The sequence below is a fragment of the Miscanthus floridulus genome, chromosome 14, assembly GCF_019320115.1.
Source record: "Miscanthus floridulus cultivar M001 chromosome 14, ASM1932011v1, whole genome shotgun sequence".
In the NCBI taxonomy this organism is placed as follows: Eukaryota; Viridiplantae; Streptophyta; class Magnoliopsida; order Poales; family Poaceae; genus Miscanthus; species Miscanthus floridulus.
In genome coordinates this window covers 63,000,078-63,024,725 of record NC_089593.1, presented here as the reverse complement: position 1 = coordinate 63,024,725, position 24,648 = coordinate 63,000,078, and the positions used below count along the sequence as shown (strand labels likewise).

Here is a 24,648-nt window from a genome sequence, read left to right as displayed (position 1 = left end):
ATCAGGAACCGCCCCTACAAATGTATTTGTAGGGGCGGCTAGATCAAGAACCGCCCCTACAAATAGGAGGGAGTATAAAGAGGAGAACCGACGCACGGGAGTCAGTCTGGGCGCTGTCTTCTTCACCGACGCCGTCAGGCTGCCCGCGCGCCTAGGGTTTCCGCCGCCAGTCCCGTGCCCGCCCCCGCGCCCTAGCCCGCCCTCGGCGCCCGGCGCTCAGCGTCCCGCACCCGTCCCCTGGCGCTCAGCGTAACGCGCCCGGCCCCCGGTGCCCACCCCTGCGCGCCGACCCCCGGTGTCCCGCGCCCGGCCCCCGGTGCCCTCCCCCGCGCGTCGGCCGACCCCCGGCGTCCAGCGCCCGCCCCCGCACGCCGACACCCGCACCCGGTCCTCGGCGCCCACCCCCGCGCGCCGACCCCCGGCGTCCCGCGCCCGGCCCCTGACGCCCTCCCCCGCGCGCCGACCCCCAGCGTCCTCCCACGCCCGGCCCCCGGCGCCCGCCCCCGCACGCCGACGACTCGTTTTCAGGTATGCCATTGTTTTCCTTATGAGCTTTTCTGTCTTTGTCACTAGATGTGTAGGTTCATGGCTAGAAACGGATAATGATCTTGTCAGGTCATCTGCCCTGCCAAGATCTGGTTTTCTTATTCATAAATACATATGTTGCTGCATTTGTGTAAAAAGGAGATGCTTATTCACAAACTATATGATTTGATTTAACTGCATTTGTACTTCTTTACTTAAAGTTGTATGTGATCTGCCGCCTTAAATTCAAAACTCTTTTATCCCTATCTATGCTACATATGTATGAATTTGATTTTATCGCATTATGATTGCATTTTGCCAAATCGAATTGGTGTAGTGATTGATGTGCATTTTACTCCCCCAGCAGCTTAAGTATTCCAAACTCTCTCTAGTACACGAAAGTGGACTATTACTTACTGAACAATCAATAAGCTTGCTCGACCTAATCAAAGAACCAATAGCATTTTTAATTAAACCAACATTTTTTTGATGATGTGAAAGGAATGGGGAATTGCATCTCCCCTTGTGCCAATTTTACTCAGTTCCCTGTATATAGGCCACAATCAGTACAAATGGTGGAAGGAACAATAACTACCTTATCTATCAGATTATATAATAGCACAATAGAACAAGATATGGCCAGTTTTTTTTGTTTGTTTTTTGTTTTTTTTTTGTTTTTTGCTAGTATATTTTCTAGTCAGTCCACATAATGGCAAAAATGCAGACATGGTCATGACTTGTTGTCATTTTTTTGAACATAAGGCCAGATGGTTCTACTGATGATGAAAGTAGGTACGAGTCAATTTTTTTACTGACTTAACATCTCTGAACATAAGGCCACATGCTTCTACTCTGATTATATATGTATTTTACTGTTTACATAAGGCCACATGCTTGAACGATCTTTTGGCTAGATATACTTTTGGTGCGTCCACACAAGCATTGAGAATATGTACTGCTTGGGACCCTGAGATGCTAGAGCCTAGTAGATGTTAGACCCTGAGGTGCTTAGAGCTTATGACTGTGTCCTGTTATTATGTAGGTATATGCTTTATGTGAATGTGTGCCTGTGCCTTCACAACTTTACTTAGTTCATTCCTCTTTTCCTGAACTACAGTTTGTGATCTGTGCCTCTGTGATTTGTTTATTACTAGTGCCATGGTGCCTAATACAGTAATACTTCATACTATGCTTATGCTTGTTGATCAGTATAAAAATTCCCATTACATGTGTTTCCTGTAAATGAATTTAGATCAGTAACTCTTAGCTAATAATTTTAGTTTCTCATACCCATGTCGATGATATTGAGTTGGAGCTGTCCAGTTTCTACAAAATAGAGCCACATTATCATCTCAATGTTGTATTGAAGTTGGTTAGGTTAAGACCAAGGCTGTGTGAGCATTATGGTTAGAATGAACATCATTCTTTTAGGACGTTTCTTATTGAATCATTTTGAAATTCATGTCTCTGTATTGATAGTAACTGGTTTCTCTCTTTCTGCACCTCAATCCAGCTACAACCAGGTTCCTTTTTCAGCCGTCCCTGCCTCATTAGCCTTCTAGTCCTTGAAACATCAACCCATTTCCCTGATTCAGCGTATACATTAGAGAGAAGAATGTAAACTGATGAATCATCTGGATCTAGCTGTAGAACATTGTTAGCAACAGTTTTAGCGTATACATTCCTAGTATATCCACCATGCAAGCAAAATGTTCCAGTTGAGGTTCCAATTTGTAGTGGCTAGTCATCAGATGGAAATACCAGAATCCATCATCTAGTAGACCAACATGGCTGCATGCCCGTAGAACTGCAACAAAAGTTGCATGGTTTGGCACAACATTTGCTTTCTGCATCCTCTCAAACATCTCTAGGGTTTCAAATCCCTGGCCATGGAGCGCATAGCCACATATCATAGCGTTCCATGATACAAAATCCAGTTTCTACGCCTTCTCGAACATTAGCAGTGAGTCTAGCATGTTCCCACACTTGGCATACATGTCTACAAGAGTGCTAGAGATATATTCGTCTCCAAGCATTTCCTATTTGATAATCTGACCATGGATCTGTTTCCCTAACTCAATGGTAGCCAGATTAGCACAAGTATCAAGAACAGTGGCATAAGTAAAATGGTCAGGCTTTACACCCATATCTAGCATCTCCGAGAAGAATTTTTGTGCTTCTTCACTCTGTTTGTTGAGTGAAAAACCTGATATGATAGAGTTCCATGAAACAAGTTCTTGCCCCCCAATTCTGTCATGAAGTTTCTGAGCCTCTGTGATCATGCCACATTTGTAGTACATGTCAACAACAGTGCTTGAAACAAAAGCATCTAAACCAAGTCCAGACTTGCATGAACCACCAACCCATATTCCAAAGATTGTAGACCTGCACAAGCCTTAAGAACACTACTGTACGTGAAATCATCAGATAGCCTCCATCTCTTCTGCTGACTCCTCAGATAGCCTCCATCTCTTCTGCTGACTCCTCAGATGGCATTGCTACACATTCTTTTTCTTCTTTTATACAGTTTATTGTGACTGTTCTCTATATAAGTGCATGTTCTATGAGTTTAGCACATTTACCTACTACTTCTGATGGCAGTATATTTCTGTTCTCTATATAAGTGCATGTTCTTGCTTATCTACACCTTGTTATTTATAGACTTACACAGTATATTTCTGTTTTTGCTTACCTTTTTTAGATAACAGGTTCCCTACTACTATGTTTCTGTTCTTGCTTACCTTTTTTATAGACGTACATAGTATATTTCTATTCTTGCTTACTTCTGATGGCAGTATGGCAGCTGTTGCTTTTTTTGGAAGCAGTAGCTGCTGTTTTTTACCAAATCTCCCCTCTTCTCTATTTTTGCCATATTTCCTATCCTCTATGTTTGGGAAGCAGCAGCTGCTTGTTTTTACACCTTTTCCTCTCTGTGTTTGTTAAGCAGCTGTTGCTTTTTTTTACCAAATCTTCCCTCTCCTCTCCCCTCCTTTGTTTTGCCGATGATGAAATTGTCTAAGTCCATACATTATATGGAATATGAGCTGATGATCAAGAACTTGTGAGGAACTTGGCATCATTAGCAGCCGCCCCTATATTACCTTCTCCTCTCTTCTCTGTTATGATGCCTTAATGCTCCAAGTTCAAGATCAGATGATGATTGACATGTTTCTGAGGCCTCTACCACAGCTACTTCTCGTTTTTTTATATTGTTGTTTTATATGACTACTTTGGTTTATAGACCTTTTTGATTTCTTATACCTTCTCGCGTACCTAAAGCACACTTTCTTGCATCTTTTAGAACAAAGCGCGAAATAATGTCGTGAACAACAGACCATGCAGCTCGATGCCCCAAGCATGATGAGCAGCCAACCCTTAAGGAGCAAGCACTAGAGGACCAGCTTACTCAGGAATAGTTCGATAACGAGGTAGAAAAGAATCTAGAAGTGATACTTACTTAGGAGGAGTGTGACGAGGAGGAAGGCCCCGAAGGAGAGGCTACTAAAGGCGAAGAAGAAGAGGATGATGAGTCAGAAGAGGGATATGAAAGTCTCGAGGATCCTTTCCCACCTGAAGCAAGAAGGAGGCCAACGGAGGAAGATTTGGACAAGGATTTTGACTCGAACGAGGAGGTAGGGAAGAAGCCTTAGCTTGTAAATTTTGCTAAAGCTTTGGCTGTGTTACCTCTGCTAACACTTTGACCTGTCCTATATACAAGTCCCTCCTGAAACTCAGAAAAGACGATGTCGACGTCCGCGACATCTCGCTGGACACGACGGAGTAGAGGAAAGGAGAGTAGAGGCAACAACCACAGAGACGGATCACGATGCCTCTGCTCCATAAACTCAAGACACAACCACGACTACCAAGCCTAAGAGGAAACAAGGGGATAGAAAAGGAAATCTATATCCAGATAAGGCTTGCTTTGTGATAACGGAGGTTGGGCCAGCAGGGGAGATCCTTGAGCCGAAGGAATTAAGAGGACGATTCCGTAATGCGATCAGGGCCCTAGTAAGAGATAAATTGAACCCAACAATCTCTAACTGGAAAGAGGTACCAGAGAACATAAAGAATGCACTATGGGATAGGCAGCTGAAGGTCAATTTTAGATTTTCGGAGGGTAAGCACGAATTGGTAAAAAAATGCTATCAGGATGATGGGAGAGTCATTTCGACATTGGAGGTTGGAGCTTAACACGAAGTATATCCAAAAGGGGTTAACTCCCTTCAACGAGTTTGGCAAAATAACTCCTAGTCAATGGGAGGAGCTCGTGGCTCAGAAGACTTCAGCGGAGGCATTGGAGCTCAGTGCTCGTAACACCGAGCTAGCGAAGAGGAACAAACACCACCATCATCTAGGCCCCGGTGGCTACTATGCCAAGGATGAGCAGTTTAGGAAGATGGATGAAGAGGCCGCAGCTGCTGGGAATATCGATGTGACGAAGTTGAAGGTACGCTCAAGGAACTGGATATATGTGAGGAGTACAGAACCATCCGGCAGTAATCTTAAGTTTGATAAGCCGGAGACCCAAGAGGCGGTATCAAGGATACTAAAATATGCTGAAGACAAAGAGACGGGCTCATTCAATCCTTCCAGAGAGAGGGACGAGCTTAGCCTTGGCTTGGGAAACAAGGAGCACACAGGCCGCACCAGGGGGCTAGGGAAAAGGATGACCTAGAAGCAAGGATTCGAAGAGGACAGGCACATGTACAAGAAACATGGCCAAGACCGGGAGACTAGTCTTGAGCTCCAAGTGAAGGCTCTAGTTGCGAAGGCACTAGAGGAACAAGGAATGTCTATGGAGCCACGTATATTAGTGACGCCACCGGGAGAAGTGGCATTAGTTACCAGCCCTCCGAAAGTTCCTAGCAGCCAAGGTTCCACTGCAGCCACAACCTCAGTCGATCTCATACGGGAACCTACTAGTTGCACCTTGGTGTTTCTCAGCGGCCGGCAGAACACTGTGATGGAGGTGGCAACGGGTGTTGCACATCCTCCCGGTGGCTTATACCACAATAATAAGATACCACCGGACTACACTAGGGTCGAGGTGCATACAGTGAAGCCCGAGTTCATGCAGTGGAGGATAGACTATGCAACTCCTGAGGGGCTGGTGTTACTCGGAGACGTTATGAGGCAGTTCATCCTCTGGCACAAATGGGACATTATATTGACTGCTTCTTCGCCGCCTCCCTCTCTTCCAAATTTGGAGCGAGTTGTTGAGGCCGGGGAGATATTTTCACCGTCTCGTGACCCCCACATTCCTGAGATGTCACATTCTTTCCCACCTCCTATCGAGCATGTGCCTGATGAGATGCCACAACCTTCTCCAACTCGTACCGGGCAAGTGCATCATGAGATGCCACAATCTTCTCAACAAGCACAACCGATACATGAACAACGAGTGCCTCCTAAAGAAGGTGATGCACAAGAAGATGAGGACGTGCCTGAATGGGAACTCCGAAAGAAGATTCCAATCCACATAAGGCCAGTTTATGTTCCGATCAAAGACGTCTCGTCGGTGTCCAAGTGGTATTCCCATGATCAGTTCAAGCCTGAAAACCAAGTTAAAAAAGTCCCATCATGGGGTTCTGAGGAGGCCGTCAGTAGCAAACTTCACCAAATTGCAAAGCAGTATCCAAATGTTGATGCCATCGAATGGTCAAAGGATTGCCCAAAAAAATATGAAAGAGGCAAGCCCTTCCTACCAAACCAGGACATCCAGCGCCTACCACTTGGAATGAGAAGGTTCCATGATTGGTACTTGCGTGTTCTCCCAACGAGCATAGATATCATACAAGCATACTTTCCCATCGGCACATTTGGAAGCCCAGCCGGGAAAATTGTCTTTGACTTCAATGACATGCACACATGCTTTCACCTAGGAGAAATGGAGATGAATCTAATTCGCACGTGGTGCCTATAAGTCCTTGTCCTCCCGATATGATATGAATGTAATCTTTGAATTTTGTTGTAACTAACCCACGCCATGATTTGTAGAATGCAAGTGCACATTGTCAAACAAATGCCAAGTGTGAAAGCCGGGTATGTAGACCCTCAAGCTATAGCCCAAACAAATTTTAATTACCCTAAACGGTGGACACTGGATGCCAAAGAGCTAGCAGCTGCAAAGACTCTTCGGGAGAAAGAGCGCATCCGTAGTGCGAAGCTAAGGGAAGAGTCCCTTAAGGTTGCGGCATACATTGCCTTGGCTTTCAAAAATCTCCAACACCACTCTACTATATGACTACCATACAACTTCGAGTAAGCTCAACTCTATACTTAAAGCTTTGTTCGATATATTTTATTCGATGCAAAAGGGCTTATCTAGTTCTATGATTAAATCCATGCAGCAACCACTGGATTTGTAGAGTCGTCGACGTTGGGAGGAGCATGGCATGGGTCTTTGATTCATTAGATAAGGACACAGTGACATACAAAGACTTCATATCAATTCTCAAGACGTATACATATCGACAATCCTCATTAGCTTATATGTTTGTATACATACTTGTAACATTCACTTTTGGATACTAACAAGTTGTATTTGCTAAAATAATTCAAATAGGACATTTAGGTTCTATGTCACTAATCATCATGGAAGGCATGATCTAGTAAGAAAGGAAAAGCTGGCTATAAAAACACTATGTGCGGTAAGTGTAACTTACTTCTTCAGTACTCCGTTACATGGCTGTCAAAAGCATTACTTAACATTTTCATATGCAAAACACATAGTGCCCCAAGCAGAAGACTAGGAGTGTACATTGTGGATACTATATATATTCTATGATGGGTAACACCGGTGCCTACAGGAGACACCCCTTAAGGGTAAGTTTGAACCTCTTCACCCGTAGTATAAAAACTTCGTAAATGGTATGAAATACTAAACTGAAACTTGTTTTCTTGCAGTGGAGAGAAGAGAAATGAATGAAAAGAGACCCATACAAGGATGACCAACTCTTAGAGCTCGTCGGCGACCTTTGCAACTTCACATTGGACCAGATTGTACACGTCAGAGGCGCCTACCATGACCGAGAGTCTGACTTAGGTACAAATCCTCAGTACCAACACCTTCGTGAGACTGAAAAGCTAGCTCTAGGACGTTGATAACAATGTGTATGGAATTTGTATATTTAATGATGGATTGTATATATTCATGTGAATTGGACTTGTAATTGTAGTTTATAGAATACTCTTATGCTTGTAGTCGCGGTCGTGGGGTGTTTGGCAACGCGAACGTTGGTCACGGGGCGTTCGGCAACGCGAACGCGGTTCGGAACGTTGGTCGCGGGGCGTTCGGCAACGCGAACGCTGTTCGGAACGTTGTTGTGGGACGTTCGGCAAAGTGATTTTGAATTGAAAATTTGATTTTTTTTTTGCGGGAAAACGTACTGTAGGGGCGGTTCTAGATTGAACCGCCCCTACAAATACCTGTTTGTAGGGGCGGCTGGTACTACAGCCGCCCCCTACAAATCTATTTGTAGGGGCGGCTGGTAATAAGAGCCGCCCCTACAAATATATTTATAGGGGCGGCTGGAAACACTAGCCGTCCCTACAAATCGATTTGTAGGGGCGACCTGAGAACCGCTCCTATAAATGCATGATTTGTAGAGACCCTTACGTAGGAACGGCTGGACAAACCGCCCCTATAAATAGTCTACAATCGCCCCTAGAAATATTTTTTGACGTAGTGTACTACTCTACTACTGGATCGTTTCTCAGCTCGATCTCAAGTGTGCTACTTCTAGCTAGCCAAAGCGCGCCGTACCAGCACAGACTGAGAGAGTATTAGCACTGAAATCGTTGTTCTGCCTATCTGTATATGAGCAGTGCATCCAAATCCATGACCCGGAGCCGGAGGTGGATTGTTCAGAAGACAACCTATGGGGCTCTCTCACTTCCACTTCGAGGTACAGGCAATATATATAGCCCACGCTCTTTGCAACACTTGCATGGTTAATAAACCCTTGACCTTGAGGATTGATGCTACCTTCTTTGGTGCAACTGAAATCAACCTATTTGTCCTCTATAGTTTGGATAAGCTTTCAATTCTGAAGAGAGCAAACTCTACCTTTTATATCTTGCACATATAATCTGAATTTAGAGGATTTGAGCCATGAGAAAGGATGGATGACATCAGTTTAGAGATAAGAATAGTTGCGGATGACTCAGACCAGTTCCGCGAGATCTTTTGTCTACCGCGGATTTATCAGAGTTTCCAAAACCCACTGCCAATCTTGATTTTTTGGCAAGATTGAAAAAAACACTCTCTAACAACTCCCTATATCTCAACTCTCAATCTTTCTGCACTTGGGAAAATTAATCCAATCGCATGGAAATATACGCACACGTATCAATCGGCCAATCTAGAGGTGGAAGATGTGAGAAAGAATACGAGTAAAGACAGGGTTTCCAATGCAAATATACAAGAGAAAAATATACAATTGGTGATTTGAAAATAGTTTGCGGTTATTGATGCAAAATTGTCTTCTATCTTTTAGGAGCGAAATCTTAGAAACGGTTGGAGAAAAAAGTAACCTTCGCCCAGCTGCTCCATCTAGACGGGTGGGCTCTCCCGGAGCTGCCCCCTCTCTATGCAGGCAAGGCATGGCGGATGTAGACACTGGTCTCTGGAAGAGGCGAGGCGAAACAAGAGTAGCCGGGCCGAGGTGGAGACGCACCGGGGCAGCATCGAGGCAGAGTAGCGGGGGTGCCGCGGGTGGGAGTCACGCGTTGGACGGAGAAACAGGGATGGGGCTAACTCGTGGGATCGTGTCGCGTCAGGGCATAGTAGTGGGGCGTAGTGAAGTCGCAACATGGTAGTGGGATCAGAAAGGCACGATGGGCGGAGTCCCCGCAGAGGTGGGCGGGGCAGGTCAGAGGATGAGTGAGAAAAATAAAGGGTCGCTAGATGAGGAAGGTGGACCTTTTTTATTAACAGAGCATGAGCCTTCGGCTAGGCCAGCCAAGAAAAAAGAAAATCAGGTATTGTAGTCATTTTACTATTTAACTATCAGTAAAAGTTGTTTAACCATATTTTTAAAAACAGTTTTAACTCTACCAGTAAAGTTGCTCCACCAACCGAAGTAAAAAAAAACTGATCCACCACGGAAGCAGAGTTGTATCAAACATGATCTTATTGCTCAGGGCCACTTCTTTGATATAATGTGAAAGGGTACCTTTTGTAGTCACCACTCATGTGAAAGGATACCTTTTGTAGTCACTCTCACCATCAACAGGGCTAGTTCTGCCATGTTGTAACTGTCAAATTAGGTTGATCATGAGCGTAAACATCTAGGTTATTAGTCGTTAGCAATTTAGTGTGTTCTGTAAAATGATTGGCCATGTCTTCCTCACCCGCTTTTATATTCTACTTCTTTGTGGTATTTCCAACCAGTTTGCCAAGTGCCATATTTGGAACTTCCCTTGGGGAAATCATTCTTGTAAATTGCTTGACATATGGGTTTGTGATGTCTCATTCATGACACAGTAGAAATTGACACTCAAATATCCATAGCAGAGATGTAGGAATCATTCATCTTCATGAAATAATTTTCTCTACCATTGACCGGCCAAAGCTCCTCTCTCAGGCAAGACTTAGAGCACCAATCCATTTGCTATTGTAGTTTCCGTTTAGACTCCAGATATGAATGACTTTCCATATTAGTACTTGGGTTTAATTTTTGTTCGCACTATTGTTTTGTAGTTGTCTGCCTTGTTGTCTGAAGTTGGACTGAACATTCGTGAAGCTCATGTTTTCTCAACAAGTGATGGCTTTTGTTTGCATATATTTGTCGTTGATGGCTGGCATACAGAGGTAAACTTTGAGCCTTATTGTGTAGTGTACTTGTTTATCGACATATATTTTTGGAGCACGTTCTGTTGAAACTTATGGTAGAGTATGTTCTCCCTTTATATGGTGAGATAAGATATTTTGAATTATACAAATATCTATCTGCATTCTCAATGGCAAATAATACAAACTATATGTAATGCCTAAATGCCAACAAGATGTCAGAACAAGGCATCTTATTCCTAACAACTTTGTTCTCATAAGGTGCACAATGGGAGGAATCCCTCATAGCTCATAGTTTTCATAATATGTAAATAATTTATGTTAACCTATGAAGTTATGAAATTAAGGGTTTTGGAGCTAAATATACGGACTTGTGATAACTACTTTGCATGCTCAAAATCATTTTGACTATATGCTAGTGATAACTGACATAATAATAATGCGATGCCAGGTATCTTGGTTATGCTTGACATAATAGTATTATTCAGTCAAGCACCAATGTTTTTGTGTGTTACATACTATAGCTTGCATTGGTACTTTTATGTTACACCACATAATTTTGTTTGCAGGAGACAGATGATTTGTTGCAATGTCTCAAGGAGACAGCGGCACACAATTATGTATGTTGTTTTCTTTCTCAACTGATTTTTGCACAAGCACCTAAAATTAGTTGGCGCATGCCTGCTTGGTTAGAGACCGTGTACATATGCTTTTAATTTACCTTTTCACATCAATGTAGTGTATTTTATACTTATAAGACAAAACAATGAACACGTTACCATAACATTTCCCTTGAAATCCCATGTGTTATATCAAACAAAACAAATTCCACAGCCTCAGAAAGAATAAAAGAGCTGCAAGAGAAGACTAGTGACTCGAATATTGATCGGAGTTTGTTGTGGATTAGGGACAAGATTGGATCTGGATCTTCCTGAGACTTGTAAGAGCAAAACAACATCTAAGATATATGAAGTTGAAGTCATGCATAAAAGAAACCAGAAGATTCACATTTCTTTTATGGGTTTAGCGGATTTCAAGGACCAGTTCCTAATTCTTATTTTATCTATAAAAGAAAGTTCCCATGTCTAGAGAAATATCATTTAGATGATGACAACCAGATTAGATTTTGGGAGATAAATGGATTGGGAGCCAAACATTGAAATATCAATACTCTTCCTTGTATATAGTTCATAGGAAAGAAGCATTAGTGATCAATGTAAGCTTAACTCCATTGAATGTCTCTTTTAGAAGAGAATGAGTACTTACTCAGTTACTAAGTATAAGCACTTCTATGAATTTGTGATCAACTTAAGCAAGAGCAAAAAAAAGTCCATCATACCTTTGGGAACACTCATATTTGGATTAAATGTCTGGCCATTGGTGCTAATTCATGCGGGCTCATGGATCAATTAATTACTAGCGGGGTTGAGCATGTTCAATTCGTAGAAATACTTATACTTAGGGACAAATTTGAAAGCTTCAAGTGCTTATATTTAGGGACTAAGGGAGTAACAAATTTGTTGAATGACAAACTTGATTACAACAATTGTAAATGTGCAATTAAATGATAGGGGCAATGAGTTTGCAGGAATCTCTATATAAATCAATGTATAATTTCCTTGTCAACAATGGTATTTGGATTATGAGTAATGAATTTGGGCATATAAAATACCACTAAAGAACAAGATCTTCGTGTGGTATTTAAAAAATGGTGTTATTCTAACATGGATAGCTTAGCTAGATGGAACTGGAAAGGCCAATGTGAGTAGAAATTTTTTGTAGTCATTTCAAAACCATCCTACATCTCTTCTTTAATTGTCATTATGCTATGTTTCTTTGGACTACTATCCATATTGGGTTTAACATTACACTAAGTTGGCATATATAAAAATTTCATTGGTTTATTGGACGGGAGGTATCAAATAATGGTTTGAAGTTATTGACATTGGCATTTGCATTGTTTGTGCACTTTGGCAACACAGGTTTGATCAATGTCAACCAAAAATTACATGCACGAGGCTTATTCAGGAGGACATAAAAGAAGAACAAAAGGAGTTGATTCTTGCATAACGTACATGCATTGGAATCAATGGCCATGCAAATTTTCTCCTCCATGGATGGACGGAGTTCCTTTAATAGAGTTAGTCAATAATGTGAAACTCTTCTTTGTTTGGTTTTTACTCCACCACATGTCAGTGGTACTCATAGTTTATCCTACACATCTTTGTAATAGCTAATTTTAACTAAATGCCTCTTTGAAAGAAGAGGCTGAAGCTGGAAATGTTTTTGTTATCTAAAAAGTATATAAAGCCAATTGTTTGGATCAATATAGAAACTTAATTGTTGATGTTTGTTCAATTCCATGCCCTTTCTACACATTACATATTAACGAAATGATTTGATGTAGGGACATTATATGTATAAATTTGTACTGCAAATGCGCAGACCCTGCACCACCAACCAAAACAACTCATGTGGTGCAACCCGTCCGCCCCGTGCGGTGAATACTTCTTTGAACTGGTTTCGACGACTTTATCAAAAACAATATGCCAATTATAACTAGTGGCAACCCGCACTCTAACGACTAGTTTCAACTCGGCTTTTTAGCGCACTGAGTGTTGACTAGTTTTCGACTACTTTCTACTGTTTTTTCTTAAAAAAAATGTACCTAGACTTTTTTCACACCTAGCGCTGATGGCTGTTTCAACTGTTTTTTTAGAAATAAATAATCCTATTGCAACTAGTAAGAACCTACAAAAGGTAGATAGATTTTTTCGGCGCCCTGCATGACAATTAATTTTGAGGGCCTATTTGGAACGCAGGAATACAAAACAAAGGAATGAAAAAAAAACATAGGAATAGAATAGAGCAAAAAGTAGAAAACTATGGGATTTGAAAACACAGGAATAGAAACTTTGGGGTGTTTGGATCACAGGAAAACAAAAATGCCACATGTGCCCAAGAACCAGGTTCCATGCTTGAGAACTTGACAAAACATTGTAGGAATTTTTCCTTTAGATTTCCTTGGATGCTTTTTTCCCTACGTTTTGTGAAGCACGGTTAGTCTTTCCTTTGGAAAGGAATGCAGGTTTCCTCTGTTCCAAACAGCAAATTGAGGAAACATTCCTATGGAATTCATTCCTTTGATTTTCCTTTGGAAATCCTCCATTCCAAACAAGCCCTGACTGGTTTCAACTGACTTTCCACAAGCTCAGTTTCAGTTACTCTCCATTCATAAAAGAATGCAATTTTAGCATAGTACCAAGTAAGTATCTTAAGTTTGGCCGACTGTATATATAAAATATCAATATTTATAATATCAAATAAATAGCATTAGATTTATTATGAAATATATTTTTATACTATAATTATTTAATGTCATAAACATTAATATTTTTATCTATATGTTTGGTCAAACTTTAGACATGATAACCAAGAATAATGCACCTATAATTTTATTCTTTTACAGACAGAGTAGTACTTTGGTCCCTTCAATGTAATCCCAGAGTTGGAGTTGTCGCCTGTAAATCGAACTTCCAGAAGCCTCAGTGATACACCCTGTGTACCACGTCAGGTCTCCCCTTCTCTTCTTGACATTGATTCTATACTAGAACGAACTCTTCATACCTAGAGCTGGCCAAAATCCTAACCCTAGAACAGGCAAGAGTGAAGGCAAAGAATCCGATAAAGACAAAACAACTATGAAAGCAACACGTAAGTGTGGGGGAGGGAGCGGCGTCGCTTCGGGCTGGCCGCACGCAGCGTGGGGAGCCGGCCACGCCGCCCGCTGCCGCATCGGGAGGGAAGGGGAGAGAGAGGAAGGGGAAAGAGAAACGGAGGTGAGAGGCAGGAGATGGAGGGAGAGAGGAGGAGGAGGAGCACGGCGGTACACACCCCTGTCCGTGTCGGGAAAAAGAGGGAGAGAGAGCGAAGAGAGAGAGAGAGAGGAGGGGGTGAGAAGAAGAATCAGGAAGGAGAAGCAGAAGTTGCTATATATATTTGGTTGACTGGATTCTGACGAGACGTGGAAGAAGCAGAGGAGAAGCGAGAGAAGCTAATCAAAAGAAGGAGAAGCGGCTGCAGGCGAGAATCCGCTTCGAGCGATCTGGACCTTCAAACGCGAGATCGGATGGTGAGCGGAATTCAGGGCGACGTGGCCAACCTGGTTGACGGCTAAAGTCTTCTGCTTTGATAATAAGAGATACTCCAGATTCTTAGAGAAGCGTGTCTCTGCTCGTGGTGATATACGTCTGTTCAACAAGTGCTCGTCAAGTGGACCGGGTTGCCAATGGTGCTCGTGACATGGGAGGACTTGGCGTGGATTCACTGGTTCCCTTTTGCTCCGGCCTAGCGACATGTCACGCATCCTCATCATGCACCGGCCCAACCCATAAGCATCAAGCCTAGAAAAAGTTCTAGATCTCGATTCCTGAGCTGCCAAGGGAAACCTGATCAGCCCATGGGTTTGGGAAAGGATCAGGCTATGTCTAGAGAGGAGTGAATAGACACTAAAAACTTAAACTCGATGCAACATGATTATCACAACCCGAGCGCAACAAGCAAGGTGAGGCAAGGCCTCGACGGGTACCAAGCAGCCCCTAAGTAGTTTTGGCATATTGATATCTAGCAATTGTGAACAAAATTGTTGATGCGCAAAACCATATGGAGTTTTCGGAAGATTAATCAGATCCGCTCCAACCGTTCATCGGGTTCAAATTATTGTTTTCACAAAAAAAAAGATAGACCTTCGCACATTCTCGAGGGGTAAAAAAAAAGATGAATCTTCATATATCATGATCATACTATCATATAGTCTTTGGTCTTTGACACAACTCAGCTTTGTCAAAAGTTGATTAGACAATTATGATCCGACATCAGGATCAGGCCTTTGATATCCGCAACTTTCGCTTTAACGCTTTTTCTCGGTAGAAGCAAGGTATATATGCCAAAAGCTACTAAGGTACGGCCGTAAGCGTTTTTGGCCTCGTTGGCTGAAACTAACTGAAAAATATTGTTCTGGCTAAATTATTGTGAGAGAAAAATACTATTATGGCTGAAAAAACAAGTCGAACAAACCGGTTTCTGATAAGCCGAACGGGACCTTTATCGTCCTCAATCACATTCAGATGCACGTCACGCGTGCCTTGTGGATTTTGAATAATGACGGTTTAGCAAATCTGAACTTTGCCCAGCCGAGGTTTATCATGACAACTGGGTTTGGGATCCAGGAACTTTGTCATCTGCAAGAGGATTTATCTATTAGATCACAAATAGACCAATTCTATGTAGCTTATTTTTTATCAACGATGCAAGCAAGTTTGTCCATAAGCACAACATATAGATTTGAGATTGAGGTTTAGAACTGGCATTATTATTTTGCTTCAGTGCTGATTTCCAAAAACCACCGGAGTACACGCGCCAATGCTAAACGCCCTACTAAACACAAACACATGTAGCAAAAGAAATCATGACTACGATTCAACGAAGCGAGGAGGCCAATGGAGCTCTGGACGGCTCGATCGATCAGTCTAGCTGTCGGCGACGACAGAGCGGATGACCATCTCGCCTTCTGCGGCGGCAGCGGCGGCCGTGACAATGGTCGCCTGACAGAAGACGACCTTGAGCTCCCCGGGGGCGCGGCAGCTCTGCGGGACGGGCTCGACGTCGGTGGGCGTGGTCCGGGTGAGCGGGCACCGGTTCTTGAAGTACTCCGGTGGGCCACGGCACGCCACACCCTCGGCGGCGCGCTGCGGAGGAGGGCAGTCGCAGTTGAGGTCGACGGGGCAACCCAGCGCCGGGCACTGCCCCCCGCCGGCGATCGCCTGCGGGCTGACCACCACGGGCACGTTGAAGCCGTCGACGAGGCTCACGCTGTAGGTGGCCTGGTCCAGGCTCCCGCCGTCGTGGACGGTGACCTGCACGATGGTGGCGGGCGGCGCGGCGCCCGTCCAGCATCCCGACGCGGCGGCGTCGCAGCCCGTGCGCGCCGCGACGCGGCCGGCCCAGAAGGTGGGCGGGAAGGTGAGGGAGAGCAGCGCGTTGGGGTCGAGGCGCGCGGTGTTGTCGGAGATGGAAGGGAGGCCCGAGTTCGGGGTCACCAGCGGCCACACCGGGTGCGGGCAGAGGTTGTGGATGGTCAGCGTGGTCGCCGTCGTGGCGCCGGCGCTGGCGGCGAGGAGAACAGCAACGAGGACCAGGGTTCTGGCCATGGCCTTCACCTTCAATCCTTGACAGAGCTGTGAGCTCGCTATAGCTGATCGTGTTGTTAGGCGTGAGTTTGACACAATGGCAAAACATCAGACAGGTCTGCCTGGCTTTTATAGGCGAGCTTAGTGATGTGACGACGTCCATGAGAAGGGTCAAATTGGAGCAAAAGACCTTCAATGCTAGTACTAATAGATTAACGGCTATGGTTTTCAATATACTCCTACAAGAGCTAGGGTCGATAATCGTTTTATTTAATCAAAAAGGGGGGAAAGAAGAGGTGCATAGCAGCAGACAACTTGAGGAGCGAGGACATTGGACAAAAGTAAAAGCAAGAGAACAAGATTGCTTCTTTACAATTTGCTGAACTGAAGGTGTGTTCACAAGTTTGCTTGATTCGATTCCATGTTTAGATAAAGTTGAGAAAAGAAAGAGCTCACTCTTCACGTACAGCTTGTGCTTATGCTCAAATCTGCAGTCTGCAATGAGGTTTGCAAGCTGAGCGCGTAAAACGAAAGACCAATCACAGGTATTCTCATATGCTCAACAAATGATATGATATGTTGGTAGCAGGAAGCAGATCTCCACACCATAGTACAATTCATAAACCACACCCAACTCAATTTGCCTCCTGCAAAAACCACTTCAAAGACCTACATAACTCTTTGTTTCTTCACCCGCCCAGCTCCTGATAAACCGAAATTGAGCAGCACGTATGTAGATTACCAAAAACAGGTGTGAAGAAGGACAAACACCCGCTGCTACGATAACACCCAGAAATAAACCAATGCACGCACAGACTTGACTTGTACAACGCGGTAGCAGACCGGACAGGACACAAGTTTTGCCCCAAAATATACCGACCATGAATCAAATGCAAAGACAATGCAAGTGGATAAAGGGAAAAGAATGCTAGGAAATTAACAGCCTACTACCAGCAGGGAGGGGTATGTCTGACATAAATGGACTTGGCCACCCTAATCGATACAAAAATAATCCTGTGACAATGCGTTCAAGCCCGCTCTTGCTTACTGGAGCAGCAGCAAGCAACTGGGCCTTTTGTCCCAAGTGGCCATCCAACCAGAGTTCGATGCATGGGATGAATGCAGGGGGGGGGGGGGGGGGGGGGGGGGGGGATGATAGGCCACAGTTCTTAGGCATGCCATGCCGAGGAAACTGTCAGCATGTCATGCAACAATAGAAGCTCATCTCACCTCCAATAAGAAATGAAGGTTGCAGATGCCTTTAGCAAAAGTTAGCAGGCGGCCAACTTGAACCCTCTTTTCTCGCAGAAGCGGGAAGCACGGGTTGACACATGTACTGGATGCATGAGTTAGTGAGGACCCTCCGACTCTGCTGTAAAGATGTTGGACTTCTCCGAAGAGCAGGTCTGGACATGATGCAATCAACGACCCAGACAAGATGACATGCCGATGGATGCAAGTGCAGACTCGAGACTCAGTGCGGCATCAACCCGAAACTGCACGGCTGATTGCTATCCTCGCCCACTCGGCAGATTCTTTCACCAAAGGATCATCTGATGCCAAGCATTCCTCTAAAAATGCCAAGCTTGAGGTGGATTGATTGATCAACGGGCCAGCATGGACACCCAATGTGTCGGCCAGATCTCCCAAGACACCTATTGCAGTCTTCATCACAGTATCATCCCTGCAAAAGAGGTATAACATCATAAAGCATTAGGTCAACAAAAACAGATGACTCGTATAAGTTAGGCAGCAAAGGTAAAGAATCAGAGTGTGAAGTTTTGACGTACATATCCTTTCCATTGTACAGAGCATCAAGGAACTGAATAATATGTGGAGCATATGGCATCAGTAGTTGTGTCTTGGGTGAACTCTTAAATCCTTGCAGGATACCAGAGTAGGCTTCCAAGATTCCATTCCTTAGCAGGTTGGTGTAGTCGAGCATCTCATCATCAGTTGCGGTGGTATGGGCCGACAAATCAGCAGCACTTTGCAGCATAGGCATCGCATAGATCAAATACTTCTCGAAGTTCTCCCCAATTGCCAGTGCAATATCACCAAAGCACGAAAATATCGGTGGTTTCACAGATCTGTGCAGCTGGTTACTGGACAGGTCCTTCAGAAGCTGGGTCATGATGCCATCACAGAAGGGTAAAATTTTGTCTTCCAGTGCTCTGCAGAGATCACCAACAACGCCCACGGTAATGGCACACACCTGATACTCCTCAAAGTTCTGAAGTCCCATCTCCAAATACTGATAAAACTGTGCCATGTACTTTGCAAAGTTTGGACCAGCTGCATATGCCAATGCACCAATAGCAAGCATAGCCTCCTCGTGCACTGTGGCATTTCGACATGCAAAAACTCTCAAAAACAGATCCATCATCTGATCAGCATACTGCAAGAAAGAGTACTTAGTTGACTCCATCCCTCCCAACTTTTGGATAATGACCTGCAAGCAACCACAAAGGAGGCCCTGCAGTTCGCTCCTCTTCTCCCTCTCATCAGTTGACAGCTTTTCGGCTTCAAGTGTCTGATGGAGCTCCACCATGATCACAGGTACTAACTGCATAACAATAGGGGCCGTCACCTCAGTGGAGCACCTGACAACTTCATTTAGGGTCTCATATGCTGCTGTTCGCAGCCGAGATTCTCCAGCATCCTCCCTGTGAGTGACCATAAGAAGGTTCTGAACAATATCTTGAAAGAAAGGGGATAATGGTGATGCAGATCCAGCATCCACATAACCTTGTGCAAGGAAATAGAGGGCCCCACATGCCTTTTCAGCCACATTTGGGACATCCTTCATGCTGTGAAGCAGCACAGTAAGTATTTGCTGACAATTCTCGGCCGTGATGATAGGAGGAGTTTCAAGTGCTGAACCATGAAGGAACTCAAAGATTCTCCCAAGTGTCCAAGCAGTTGTGTCCTTTACATGGTTACTGGGATCCTTCATCAGCGCCGACAGCATGAAGCCCAACGCAACATTAACAAGAGGAGCCAGTTTATCAGCTGATGGCCCCTCCAAGATAGATCCAAAGGCATATGTTGCAGCCTCTCTCTGTCTCCACTCAGACTTGGTTATGTTCTCCTCCACAAAAGGCATTACAAGAGGAACAATGTCATCACCAACAGTCCTTGCCACCAGGCCCAAACAAGTTCCCCCAGCCATTGCAAGATTCCAAGCACCTTCATCCAAATCTTGGTCTTCCTCTTGCTTGAGGAGAGTTTCCAACAACATCGGCACCAAGGCAGGAAGAGCCTGCTTGATAAAGTAGTAGCACGGAACATCAGAATCAGCTGTAAATTCACTGCTGTACTCATCCAGAATGTCAATTTCCTCATCACAAATGGAACTCCAGAACTCAATAGCCTGGAGTGCAACTGACTCCTCATCTCCCCTCACAGCTTTTGCAGTTATATTAAATATATCCTGCATGTATGTTGCCAGCTTATCATAATAAGTAGATGATATAGCCACCAAACACTCAAAGGCAGCCTGCCTTATCTTCATCTCCGGAGACTGAGTCGCTTCACAAACTACTCTCATGATATAGTCACGCTCCATGTCATTCGAGAAGTTAACCTGAGCAAAGCCCAAAGCATTATACAATGCCCGTGTAGCTGCAAGCCTCACATCAGAGTTTGCCTCAGAAGCATTCATACCCTGAACAACAGCTGTAAGTATTTTATTGACTTGGTCTTGGTCAACAGCATCTGGAGAAACTTCCTCACATAAATAGCCAAGTGTTTCAAGAGTTGCTTGCTTGACATTTGGCTGGACCTGATGTATATTTGCGAGCAATGATCCTATAAGCTCTGGCCATTGCTTCTGCGGAATCTCAATGCCAGCAACCTTGGCAATAACTTGGGAAGCAGTGGACCTGGCACTTGCAACAGGAGATGTGAGAGTTTGCAGCAACAATCCTTTAATTTGTGCCTTGGCACCAGCATCCAGTGCCAGCCATCTCTGGAAAAGCTCATTCTTCCTGTGCTGCTCCTTTGCATCCAGTGCATTCTTAAGAATCAAGCCAGCTAACCTGCGGCTCTCCTCAGGTTTCTCTTCATTGGCCAACTCGCTTGAAAGGGAGAGCAAGAATCCAGGGAGGTTCTGCTCCTGGAATTGCTTGAGGCTTTCTTCAGCATGTTTCCTAATTGCGCCATCAGCAGATTGCGCACTTAAGAGAACTTGAGTAACGTCGAGTGGCATATTGACTCTGTGAATGCCAAAACAGGGAGGAATCAGAATAAATTTGTGGCACAAAACCATATGCATCAGCAAAGGGTATCCAATATAAATTAGACAACAACAAAAGTGCTCTGCTTGTAAAGCCCAACAAACACCAAACTGCCCCATGTAAAGCCAAACAAGACATATTGCACCAAATTGTTATATCATGTAAAGTTAGACAAACATACAGAGTCATTATTGCCAGGCATATCAATGCTAAACAGTAAAAGCAGAGGAACAAAATTAGCATGCTCTGTATTGTTGTAGCCACGAAATATGGTAATTCATTAGTAAGCATACCCACACAAATTGGAGAAAGAATATCATGTCAGGAAAGCACGATAGATTCTTATACTAGTCCAGTAAAGGAATCAAGATGCCATATGAACAACAATGATCCAGTACTAGTCATTGGTGCACATGTAACCCCTTATTGTCACACGAGTGATCATAGACAAATTAGCAGTATAACAAGTTCAGAACCTAATACTCTTTGGCAGGAATCTTATTCAGCTCGCCCCAATAAACAAGAACTGACATTCAGATTGCTAGACTGTGTTTCGTGGCCTACAATCTAACACTGCAAACTATAAACCAACGAAGCTAGAGTTCTCCAAGCAAGCAAGCAAACGTATGTAGCCTTAAAAAGCTAAATGGTTGCAGTAAAATTGGCCAGCTGTAGAAATTACTACTTAACAGACACTATACCGATACTACAATCAATATGGGAGGTACTATAGGACATAATTGCTCCCTTTTCAGAATTTAGCAGGTGGCACTACCACAAGCAACCGAACAGGAGTACTCTGAAACCGAACAAGAGTACTGTGAAGGAGCTAAGTTATACACAGGAACTGCAACAAAAACGGTAGGAATAGCACGTGAGAGTTCATGTGACAGATTCACTAGAAACAATCAATTATACAAAGTGAGTGCTAGGAATACAACGCTAGAGTTCTCCAAGCAAGTAAGCTAACGTGTGTAGCCTTACAAAACTAAATGGTTGCAGTAAAATTTGCCAGCTGTAGAAATTACTGCTTAACAGAAACTATACCAAGACTACAATCAATATGGTAGGTACTATATACGACATAATTGCTCCCTTTTCAGAATTTAGCAGGTGGCACTACCACAAGTAATGGAACAAGAGTACTCGGTAACCGAACAAGGCTACTCGGAAGGAGCTAAGCTATACACAGGAACTGCAACGAAAACTGTAGAAATAGCACGTGGAAGTTCATGCGACAGATTCACTATAAACAACCAACTATACAAAGTGAGTGCTAATTACTGCTTAACAGAAACTATACCAAGATTACAGTCAATATGGGCGGTACTATATACGACATAATTGCTCCCTTTTCAGAATTTAGCAGGTGGCGCTACCACAAGTAACCGAACGAGTGTACTAGGAAACAACCAACTATACAAAGTGAGTGCTAGGAATAGCACGTGGAAGTTCATGCGATAGATAGATTCACTAGAAACTATCAACTACACAAAGTGAGTGCTAGGAATAGAACGTTGCAGTTCATGCGACGGATTCACTAGAGACAACCAACTATACAAAGTGAGTGCGCATCAGATTCATCAACGCCTAACACAGCTCAACTCTCTTCGTCTACGCCACGATTACTATTCCACAGACGAATCTAACTCCACACGCGCAGAAATCGCCCGGCCGTCCAACTCTAACCACAAAAACTGTCTCAGATCTAGCAACCCAGGCGGGAACCAATCACGCACAGCGAAGACACGAGCGAGCACCCGCACCGAGCCGCCGACGAACTGACGGATCGAGACAACCGAAACCACACGCAAACAGGTAGCACAGATCGGGCCGGAGATCCGGGAGCGGATCAAGACCTGACCGGCCCCTTAGATCCAACTGGGGAGAGAGAGACTAGGGTTTTGACCTGCCACTTACGTTGCTGGACGCGGAGTCGCGACCCCCGCGGCGTACGGCCTGAGCGGAGGAGAGGGAGGCCTCAGTCTACCGCAGCGGAAGGTCGGAGGGAGCGCGCGGCCGGGGACCCGATCGGCGACGCGCAGGCGCGTGGGGTGGAGGAGGGAGGGCAGGGGTGGAGGCGGGCGGCGGCGGAGGAGGGGAGGGCGAGGCGAGGAAATCAAATAATAATGCGGGGAAAAGAAAAGCAGAGCATCTTTGGTGAGGTGGGACGTGGGGAGCGGGTTGGGCGCGTGCCGTGGGTGGGTGGTGACCGTTGGATCTGGCACGGATGGCTGTGATGGGGGCGAGGGTTTTTCTGATTGGGTTGGGCGATTTTTTTTTTTTTTGTAATAAAATGGTTTTCGTGTGGGTTTGGTTATTGCCTTTTATTGGGTTTGTACGCTACCGTGGGGGTGGTTTTGACAGCCCATGTTGGTTTCGCGGTCGGTTTCCCGATGCGGTTTAAGCACTCTACCTTCCTAATATAAACCAAGCTTGAGTACATGTACATAACATTACGGGTGTATTTGACGATGATTCTCAATAATTGGGTGCGTTTTGTAGGGCTCTAGGTTTTCGTACAAACATTTCGGATTTAAATTCTCTCAAAAATTATTTTTGTGATGAATCGAAATTACTTCATGGAACCGTTTGACGGGTAAACCGGATTCCGATTCAAAAAAACTATAAATGAAAATAAGTTCAAAAAAATTGTAAACTTTTTGTGGATGAAGAACAACTTACATACAAACCATTTTAACTTATTGCACTAAAAAGAATTAACTGGAAAAAAAAAGAAAAAGGTAAGAAGCAATGAGATGAGAATTTGTGTGAAAACCAGTCTCCTGTGCGTATGTAGAAATGGTAAAACGTTTCGGTTCCGAATCACTTGCTGGAAAGACCGTTTAGAAGTGATTCAGGTATTTCTCAACAGAAACTGAAACGTTTCTTCTATCCGAACGCACCCATAGATTCGTGGTAGAAAAAACATGAAACTGTAACGTCACTGGTGTTACGAGCTTACTTAGCACCAGGATTAAGACCAAAAAGAGACCAGCAAACATGTTCGCTGGTTTTAAGAATTTAAAATTAGTATGAGATGATAAACAAAAATTTATATGACTCACTTTGCGATTGAGAAAAAGTTAAAAGAAATATTATAAGTTAGTTTACTTAATGCCTAAACATGCTATTGAAAATCTTAGCAAGGAAAGGTAGAATAAGTAGTTTAATCGTTGGCCCGAAAGACAATTTTTTATAAACAAAAATAAAATATAACTGGAGCTAGTGCTTAAGTAAAATTGACAAGCAAGTTATGTAGATGGAAATGCAACATTAATTTTGGAAAATAATAATATCAGCTAGTATTTTTGGGCAGCTCAGAAATCAAATTGAAATTAAATCCACTCTTCATGGTTAAGTCGGTAAACAAACGATTTAAGTTTAAAGTGCTATCTTTAGTAAATTATATAGTGGAACATACTTAAATAGTGCTTTAATATTTTGTTCTGACAAATTAGTATGTAGTATGGGCTGGGTCATGGTACGATTGTTAGTTGAAACCGGCAAGGTTTAGACCCTATAATAATTACGACAAAAGCGCTAAATGTTGTTAGTTCTAACCAAGCCTTTACTATGTCCAAGTCGGAAAAGAATTGTAGACAATGCTATTTTGCCATTTAAAATTCAACAAAAATGATTAATCAATACATCCATGTGTTTTGTACAGTTGGTTGCATCAAGACGAGCACTTGGGCATGGTGTAGGTCAAAGTCATGTTGGTTGTCACCATAGATGGCCAACGGGCCGGCCCAGTCCGGCACGGCACGGGCCCGTGCTAGGCACGGCCCAACAGGGCACGGCACGGAAGGGCCTATCGAGCCACCGGGTCGTGCCGCACCAGTCCATCGTGCCTGGCCGATGGCCCAGGCACGGCCTGTCGGGCCAATTTTCATGCCGG

General features: G+C 44.0%; 2 protein-coding genes across 3 annotated transcripts; both read right to left on the bottom strand.

Annotated features, from left to right (window-relative positions):
* Window positions 1-15,670: 15,670 nt before the first annotated feature.
* Window positions 15,671-16,605, bottom strand: LOC136505828 (osmotin-like protein). The gene has a single exon (XM_066500970.1). The coding sequence runs from the start codon at window positions 16,528-16,530 to the stop codon at window positions 15,850-15,852; it is 681 nt and encodes a 226-aa protein (XP_066357067.1). The 5' UTR covers window positions 16,531-16,605; the 3' UTR covers window positions 15,671-15,849.
* A 1,044-nt stretch (window positions 16,606-17,649) lies between these two features.
* LOC136505824 (importin subunit beta-1-like) lies at window positions 17,650-22,856 on the bottom strand. 2 transcript variants are annotated; one of them, XM_066500966.1, is made up of 3 exons: window positions 22,657-22,856; window positions 18,300-20,726; window positions 17,650-18,193 (listed from the first exon to the last, which is right to left on the bottom strand). In XM_066500966.1, the coding sequence occupies exons 2-3, from the start codon at window positions 20,717-20,719 to the stop codon at window positions 17,995-17,997; spliced, it is 2,619 nt and encodes an 872-aa protein (XP_066357063.1). In that variant the 5' UTR covers window positions 20,720-20,726; window positions 22,657-22,856; the 3' UTR covers window positions 17,650-17,994. The 2 variants fall into 2 exon arrangements, with proteins under 2 accessions (XP_066357063.1, XP_066357062.1); XM_066500965.1 differs by having other exon boundaries at window positions 22,668-22,856.
* Between the last annotated feature and the right edge of the window lie 1,792 nt (window positions 22,857-24,648).

What these genes read in the sequence shown, in the direction of transcription:
- LOC136505828 (XM_066500970.1), bottom strand. Translation starts at nt 16,530, where the DNA reads ATGGCCAGAACCCTGGTCCTCGTTGCTGTTCTCCTCGCCGCCAGCGCC.
- LOC136505824 (XM_066500966.1), bottom strand. Translation starts at nt 20,719, where the DNA reads ATGCCACTCGACGTTACTCAAGTTCTCTTAAGTGCGCAATCTGCTGAT. An exon ending in CTGTACAATGGAAAGGATAT is followed by an intron (nt 18,194 to 18,299) that starts GTACGTCAAAAC and finishes CCTCTTTTGCAG; the next exon opens with GGATGATACTGTGATGAAGA.